Raw genomic sequence first — 9,836 nt, forward strand, 5'->3', positions numbered from 1 at the left:
TAGACATTACACTTCATTCACCGAGTTTGAGTTTTTTTTCTAAAATCCTGTGTTTGAAATTTTCTCTTGGCTCCTGAGCATTCGTCACATCAATGCCCGAATTCAATTCAGTTGTAATTTTGCCATACTTTTTGTGTGTGCGTCTTAGATTAGCGTACACTATAAAGTATAAAATGATTTTCTTAAGGTTCATCTTTGTAATTTTAAGCAATTAAGAAAACCTATCAAACCCGTGGCAGCAATAATGGTAATAGATTATATGTCTTTGGTATAATTTTGTGCCAAAAATCTAACAAAGTAACACTATCACGTGTATAATATTGAAAATATTAGTAGTTTGATTTACACATGGATTTTTATAACTTACGATAGTATTTCAGAATTTTTTTTAATGATCCTAAGGATATTTATGTGCTTAAGACGATGGTGTGATTTAAAATTTAATATATTTGATTATTGTATACATATTATAAGTTATAATTAAGTAAAATTATTAAGTTTGTGGTAAACTGACAACCGGGTTGATTGTGTGGTTTAACGGGTTGCAGGAAGCAAGACCGTTGTGATGAGGATTTCTTCTTGTTGATTGAATAAAATTAAACTCGTTAAATCGTAAAAGACGTTTATTAAGATTTTACTCTGGTGTATAAATTATAAATTATATAATTCTGGTGCTGAGTACCGTGAAGATGCTTGTGATGGCAATGGGCGAACACGTCTGATTACAGACCGTTTTAGGTCTGCTTTTATAGGGGTCTCCTACTCCCCTACCTTCCTCCTTGCCAATCGACTTATCCGTATTGCTCACAGTGTGCTATCTATATCCTGCACGCTTAGTTGTGCAAAAAGTCGTATCACTGTGTCCATGGTTGGCAATCATTTATTAGATACTACTTTCCTGTTTCTATTTATGCGTTATGTACATAAATATATCTATATACAATATACATGTAAAAATATATAATTATGTACGTTATATACATATATATATGTGCCCATTTCCCATTGTTTTATAGGCGATTGACAATTTCGTATATCTGATGTGGTTTTTTCTAAAGATTACTTTTTAGGTAATGTAATTGGTGGTTTATAATGGATTTCCAATTAAACTTCCTCACTATCTTAGTTGTGTATCTTATTTCTATTACTTATTATACCTGTTTGTTAATTACTTATTCTCCTTATTCGATTTACATTGTTGTAATAATTATATTTGCATTATTTATTATATCTGCATGTTATCTACTTATACTCATCATTTGGTATACGTAGGAGTAAAGGGACGTCATCCGTTACAAGTTCACAACTCGCGTTGTATTACCTAGGTACTGTGTAAACCAAATTTTACGAAATTTACTGTAATATTTTTATCTACTATAAAAAAACTATAAAGTATATCAAAACTATAATCACACCAGTGTAAATAGTGTAATAATCACTCCAGTGTAAATAGTGTAATAAACACAAAAAAAACATTTAAGGTTACATAAAATAAATTATTTATTCGTTATACATTGTTATTGTAGTATATGAATAATACACTATATATTTGAGTAAACTTGTAAATTAATGTACCAGGTAAGCTCATACTCGGGTGTAGGAACACAAACGCAATTAAAACATATTTTGCAATACAAAAGAATATTAGCCAACCAACATTCCTTAACGATTACGTAACAATCTTTCCGAGACGTCCATACAATAAAAAAAAATGTCCATATATGGATACACAACATGAATACGCGGACATGCGCAATTCACATAACAAACACGAACCATCAATTCTGACGTTACGTTATAACAATAGAGTGGGGATAAAACAATCGCTTTCTTATATAAACGCCACGCACAGACAATAGACTCTTTATAGTAGTACACTCAGCGGAACACGGCAGATCAACACAGATGACCTCGTCAACGGCATCAGCAGCAAAACCACACAACACCGACCAGTTTTTCTTTCGACATGAAATTAATCTTTCTTCACAAAGTTAACTTACTATTGCGTTTGTTCTAACACCAAGATATTGCAGTGTAAATCGTAAATTGTTAATAACGTGCATTGACTCGTCACAATCGGAGACGTACACATTCCAACGAGAGTTTACACATCTTGCTCAATACAACACGAGGTAAGTGAATATACATAATATGTTTTACAATCGAAGACAAATTATCAATTCGGTACTCAACTAATAATATTCAGTAGTAGGTTAAAAGTTACAATAAGCATGCCATCTTAACTAGTTACTTCCTGTATAATCTGCTGCCTTGCTGCGCATTTCCCATACTCTCCATGACATATTCACCATCACACAAAACATATATAAGCTATTTTTATAAAACGTATTATGTGCTCATATCGCTACTACCATAGATAATATAAGATTCTTATATTACCTATAGCTACAACATTGTTACACGAATTTTCGCCAGGGACAAAATATTCGTTCTGATAAAAGTTTGACAGAAAGTAATGTTTCATTTTTTGATTGTTGGACAAAAAGTCCAAAAATACTAGATATTCTATTACATTTTTACTTATAATTATATTATATTATAAAGGTAATAGGTAGGTTAAAAATCATAGTGTAATAGGTATTTCTTTTTTATAATTAATATTAATATTATATTATATATATATGTTACGGTCAATGACGAAAATTGAACATTTACGTTATTAACCGGTCATTAACGTTATAAGCCAAGTTGCTAGGTTAATTTCATAAACTACCGGGCAATGACGTCAGTTTCCAAGATGATAGATTATTGTTGAAAATTACAAAACAAAATAAAACAATTTTACCTCAATGACCGAATATTATTAACCTAACCGAACGTTATTAACCATTGACTGTTGGTCAATTACGTAAATGACTGAAAATACACATAATTGAATTAATTAAAGACTACAGTTATTAATATTTGTCTTACTATTTTATTTTATTATCAATGATATAATATATTTATTATTATTTATTAATTATATTTTTTTCGCAAGGCATGCTGTTGTGACATTTTGAGTTACACAAAAGTTACTATTCCCGCTAATCGACAAGTGCATTTGATTCTTCTGTACTTTAGTTTGCAATTGCACCTTCTGTAACCTTGTGATCCAGTGACACTACTAAAACCTGCAGCTTCTCTCTGCGTAATTTCTTTTTCGCTATTTACAGATTCCAATTCAACGAAACATTCTTTGTAGGGATCGATTTGTGATCGAGTATACAAATTACAGTAATGCCGTTTTCTCTGTACCTAATAAAAGATAATCATTTTTTAATTCAAATAAATATATCTAAATAATCTTGTTAGATAACCATGGCATTATAGAACTTAGCCATCGGTTATGTGCCTATGTATTATTGTATTAATATTATTATGGTTTGCTCGAGGAACTATCGCTGGTTATCGATGATATTAATAAATAATACAATATACTAATGTAGTAACGTGTGTGGATAGATAACTGACAGTGACCCGTAGGTAAGTTATAAATGTATAATTTACAACCACGTCCAACGAGAGTTGGGAATTGACGTGAATAAAAAAATAATACTCGTGTTTACAACATTAACCATCATGTGTCGCCACTTCCGTAAATTACCAATCATTTACGTAAATTTGTACTGTACAAGGTCATTTTGGACATTGGCCGGGCTTTAACGTAAATATCATTTTCGTCATTGACCGTAACATATATATACAATAATTAATAATAATGAGTTGACAATAGCAGAATTTTTCGCATACATCATTGTGTAAGAAAACGTCATTTTTATTAAATTATTATTATTATTGTAGAGTGATTGGATGTTTGAATTGACTATTTTTTTAATTTAACATATTTAAAAGAACGATTTGATCTTATATATTTTTGAACTTACTCTTATATTATTGGAGGAACAACATATTGCCCTTAAATAATGCACTTTAATATCTTTTATTAATATAATTTTTTTGTTTTTATCATCTACATCTCTATTCATAATAATATGACGTATGCTATTGACTTTATAACGAGTTCTTTTAATTTCAGCCCCATTAACACAAACTAATGGTTCATCACTAATACGATTGAGTACAGTTTTTATTTAAATAAGGTTTGAGGTCCCACACGAAAATGTATTCAGACTTAGGACTGACAACTTAAACGTAGTCTAGTATCTAAGACTTTAATAAATAAAGGTCCCGAATTGGCTCACCTATTAGTACAAAACAAATGTGTTAATTAACACAAGCTAATGGTTCATGACTACTAAGATTGAGTTCAGTTTTTATTTCAATAAGCTTTAAGGAATTAAATATTTTCCTAGGTCTAACATTAATTAAGCTACATAATTTTCCCTTACTAAATATTTAATTCAACTAGAATTGTAAAAGAGGGTCTTGCTGACATTTTTGAAATTCTTTGTATTGCTTCCTACCTCTTTGATCATAAGTGAACAAAAGGGCCATGTTTTTTTTAAATAAAGTTCATTTATTTCTCCTACGACAGTCTCTAATAACAAACAACTGTTTTCTTTGAATGATGTTGTCAATGCAATATCTAAGGAGGCTTAGTAAATTCCCACACTAAACATAGCAGGTAAGCGGGTACTAATGTAAGGTCCCTCACGGAAAAAAATACACCCATACGTAAGTTCCCACATGAAAATGTATTCGAACTTAGGACTGACTACTTAAACGTAGTCTAGTATCTAAGACTCTAATAAATAAAGGTCCCAAATTGGCTCACCTATTGGTACAAAATTACCAAGAAGTAAACCCAAAATGCCTGATGAAATATAACATTTCAGGTGCCGATTATTTATTTTTCACTACATTTATATGATCCACAGATCTCATGCATTGTTTATTGTGTTCTGGTTTATAATCGAAAGCAGATATTCTGTCGTTTAATTATTTCAAGGGAAAAAGTTTTAATGCTTTTAAGTGGCTTTTTAAAATAAAACTCTTAATGTAATTAGCACAACCTTCCAACAAATCATGAATAATATGTACATCATAAAAATCAATTACAAATATAATGTAATATGAATAAAATGTGTTACATTTTTTAAATAAATATTAGAATATTAGAATATTTTGTATTTTTGGACTTTTTGTCCAACTTTTTTCAAAATAAACTTTTTGACAGATTATCAATCTGATTTTTTTGACAAGTTATATTATATTAATAACATGTATGTTTTGTATGCTTACAGACGCACATTCTACACATTGCGAATCGTACGAATATCAAGCATACATCTGGGGATATTTACATAACTTGTGCTGTACCTGTGTGTCAATAAAAATGAAAGCAATATATTCTGTCGTTTTTTACACATCGTTAGCAATTGCATTATCTTCACCCAATGTTTCCACGTTCTGTGGAAACGATGAACAGATCGAAGATTTAAGAACGGCGTTAATAACACAGGAATCCATTTACACAGCATTAACAACACTGAGCGCAATACCGATAACCGGTGCGACGTTAGCGTTTGCGCAAGTGATGATGTCAAGCCGGTTTGCTTTGCGTTTGCAAGAAGGATTTGATGAAATGGAAAGTTCGTTAAATAAGGATCACAGAGACTACAAACAGTGTTCAGAAATCTTGGAAATGTCAGTAACAGCAACCGCAGTCATGAAATCAATTAGTTTTGGATTCTCTCTGACATCAATGATACCGGGTGTCGGTTTGGCATTATTAATTCCGAGGTTATTTACATCGATATCTGCTATGGCAATTATAAGAGAAAGATTAGCAGTTTGGCAAAATGCTGGTTGCCAATATGCTACAACAAGAGATTGTAATATATAGGTGAATCAATAAATGTATATTAATGATATGATTTCAATATGATTTGATTGTAAACGATGATAACACCTATATATTAATTTTATCATAAAATAAATATTATAAATTATACCGTATTATGTTTGATTTCATTTATTAAAAAACTATCTATAAGTTAGTTAATCTATTTTTTGGGTGTATATTTGTATCTAGTTAATTTCCAACACTAGTTGTAGGTATACAGTGTTATAGTAGTCAGTACAAAACGTATATCCGTGTTATCGTTTCATATTATTATTATTTTTATTTATTATGATGTCCTAGTCTAGGACATCACTCCTAGTTGTATTTATTAATCTGAGAATAGTTTAGTTTATAATTTTAAATAATATGTATAATAATAATATGTATTATAATATAAGACCGTGTGGTGATACCACTTAGGTACTGATCAGATATATATTATTATTTGCACGACGCTAACGTTTGGTATTCATAGGCAATATTATATTATAATAGGTCATTAGCCTTCCACGTGCGTTCCCGAATCTATGGCGTAATATACTTTTTATCCCATAACCAAATCATTTTAAATGTAAGAAAATATAAATTAATATAACCACTTACAATAATAGTCAATACAATATATTATTTATATAAATGAATATACATAAATGGAATATTTTATAAATTAATAGGTAATTATAATTCATTATATTATTTTGTATTTGTAAAATCTTAATGGATTAATCTCATGTCATTATTCTTATTTCATTTACTAAACATATTTTATTTTTAGTTGTAGTTAAGTAAGTTGAGTGGTAACTTAAAATTCCGTTTTCAGCTTCGTGACTGCAGACTCTTAGTACATCTTTAGGTGGGTAAGTTAATTTTCCTATGCTCTATATGGAAATCAAACACGTAATATGTTCAGTGGATTGCCCCTGGCGCGATCCGACCTAGGTCGCTGAAAGGGCATCGAGGTAACCCCGTGAAGACTTACTGGCATGTCCACCCGCCTGGCAAAGACGGCCCAACCGGGTCACGACGGGTCAGGCGGACGGACTGACCAGTACAAGTCCACACCTGCTACCTACCGCGCTAAGACGAGTCACGTTGAGAAACTGGGTGACTAATCTGGTCGGGGAAAGGGGCAGGCGGGGTACGGTCTTAACGAAGCTAGCCCTAAAGCTTCGAGTTAACTGAACTGTAATCACAAGGGCTCGGGGCAGGTCAAGCTTGGTGCTAGGAAAATGACCAAGGACCTCCGAGTTCCCTGAGCCACCTGTACCTTCCAGGGTGGCAACCCGGTGGTTTAGAAAACGCTAAGCTACAAAAAGGTTTGAAGTGGGTAGGAAGGCGGGGGGCGCCCGAACAAGGCTACACCCTCGGGCGCCCTCATGAAATGCTTACACACGATTGTGCAGAATCGCGCGAAGCGAAAAGAGCCGCGGGATTGAGACCGCGGCTGACGATGTCCTGCCCGGGCGCAGGACTGGGCTGATGACGAACGGCCGGAAGGCGTCTTCGCACCCCCGGGTCACCTAAAGACCCCGTCCCGATCTCAAGGGCGTATTTCCGAACCGAGCTTCCCGGGGTAATAGGAAGCACCTGGAGGTGGTCTCAGAGACTTACCGGTGGTGACGGTAAAGGGTCATCAATGAAGGAAAAGAGGACTGGCTAGGCAGTTTTCATCAGACCAGCCACTCCAACAGTATATCCCAGAGATGGGCAGCTTGCCAAAGGCAGGTCCCCAGGGATCACAGAGCATCTGCTGACACATACGACTGCCCACCCGTCAACTACGAAAAAGCTCCACACTCAAGGTGCAAGCGATCGGTGCGGATCGAATCGCGGAGCGCGGACTCGCGACAAAACCAGTAACCGTGTTCCAGGCGTATCAACGCACTGAGGGAGGGCAGTCCTGATAGGCACGTCAAAAGACCTCGACGTGGGTCCCCGAATAAGGACGACCGAGGTGATGGAGGGCACCTTCCTTCTCCACACGGGAACAAACTATCCAAGTAGGGGTTATCCTTAGATATGTCCTAAAAAAAAATGCATGCATTAACGCATTTCCTTTTATGTAGGTACCTACATGTATATTATATGACTATTTTTATTATAATATAATAATGCATTTATTTTAAAACTGTCCCGAATATATCAACTTCTTGAATTCAAAATAGTATATATGTATATACTTACTGCAGGTTACTAGTATTACTATATCATAATACGGTCAAGTATTTTTTTCTCGATAGCATGACCATTGGTCATTAGTCAATATGAATAGCTTATTATATAGGTATAATGCTCACGATTTGGTTCTTTGTTAATATTATAGTGACGCCATAGATTTTTGGGTTTTTTGTCTGTAATCGTCGTTAATATATCAAATACTTATAAACCTATTAGGTTTACACAATTTATCGATTGTTTTTGAGTTTTTCTTTTTTTTGTTGACCACCTGGTTTTTTTTGTATGAATAGGTACAGCCATGCAGGTATAGTATTAATATTATCATCCGACGACTTTACTCTGGCATTGCGTTCACCTTTAAAACAATAACCCATTATAATTCGATTCCAGCCGTTATTCAATCAGGAAATTATCTTCAAACTAAACGTGTATGCGATGACGCGATTACTTTGTGGCTTTGTTGTAGTTATGCATAGGTACAACAAAGACTCATTATTATACATGTATAATATATATTATATGCATTGTATATGGTTGTACTATACTGCTATATTATTTTATATTTATTTTAAAACAGTTGTAACTGTATCGACTTGAAGTCAAAGTAGTATACTTATCTTTATATATAAAAATAAGTGTACATTTTGAATACATTTTATAACTCAAGATCCACCAAACCAATTTCGATAAAAATTTCAGGGCATATTTAGATTGACATTTAGATGGTTTCTGTCTTACAAAACAAATATACAACTTTGACTTCACGAAGTCGATACAGTCACAACAGTTTTAAAATAAATACAAAATAATATGGCAGCTAGTATAGTACAACCGTATATAATACATCTATAAATATAAAAAAAGAAGTGTACATTTTGAATACATTTTATAACTCAAGATCCACCAAACTGATTTCGATTAGATAGTTCCTGTGAAGTTTGTACGCTGTGGGATAAGTGGTTCCCGAGTTATGGCCTCATAAGTGCACACCTGGTGACATGGCCAAAAACAACAACAACGTCTGTACAATTATTTTTATCTATATTTATCACCCATAGCAACCATTAAAAAACAAAAATTTCTATCGTAAATCTCAAAATTCCTATTTGAGCACCTACCGGGGGTGATCACATCCCTTTTTAAATTAGCCTATGACACTCACAAAAATTGTGGCTTTGTATTCGTGAAAGAATTTTTGAAATCAGTTCAGTTGTTTCGGAGTTTATCCCGAACATACAAACAAACGCTATCATTTTATATATAAGTATAGATATAGATAAAAATGAATGTTTGTGTGTAGATTAGACCTCTGGGAAGAAGATAGGCTAATTTAAAAGTGTTAGATATGTTTTTTTTTATTCATCGGGTTTTAGTACGGATGCGTTAGGCTTTTGTATTAATTGATTATATTAATTCTCTACAGGTGGAATTAAGTAAAAATGACAAAATTGGTACAATTTTGATACTTTAGAGTTAAATCATAAACTTACGTACAAACAGCACGAGGTCCACGATCTACCGCAGATAGATTGCCTCCCTGATAATATACTGCAGCGAATCAAAATTTTTATTCCGGGCAACAGAAAAGTTAAGATAAATTTTGAACACCATACACCATACACCGAATATTAAATAACGAATTGAACAAAGTTTGAGTCATATAGAATTGGTACATTTAACGGGCAACGAAGTGCCAGCGGGATCAGCTAGTTTTGTATAATTGTCATGCTTTTTTTTTATCGTGATTGAAGGTCTTTGACTGCAAAGGTCATTAAAAGTTTTACAATCTCATATATCTGACAATTTGTTTTACATTATTTATGAGATTTAAGAGGTATATTATATAATA

The 9,836-nt window shown here is 33.1% G+C and overlaps 1 protein-coding gene across 1 annotated transcript; it reads left to right on the forward strand.

Moving 5' to 3' along the window:
- The first annotated feature begins 5,299 nt into the window (after positions 1-5,299).
- LOC132934128 (uncharacterized) lies at positions 5,300-5,809 on the forward strand. The gene has a single exon (XM_061000402.1). The coding sequence runs from the start codon at positions 5,300-5,302 to the stop codon at positions 5,807-5,809; it is 510 nt and encodes a 169-aa protein (XP_060856385.1).
- Positions 5,810-9,836: the final 4,027 nt, after the last annotated feature.

Source organism: Metopolophium dirhodum, chromosome 1, assembly GCF_019925205.1.
Source record: "Metopolophium dirhodum isolate CAU chromosome 1, ASM1992520v1, whole genome shotgun sequence".
NCBI classification, from domain to species: Eukaryota; Metazoa; Arthropoda; class Insecta; order Hemiptera; family Aphididae; genus Metopolophium; species Metopolophium dirhodum.

Coding starts and splice junctions, on each gene's coding strand:
- LOC132934128 (XM_061000402.1), top strand. CDS start 5,300: ATGAAAGCAATATATTCTGTCGTTTTTTACACATCGTTAGCAATTGCA.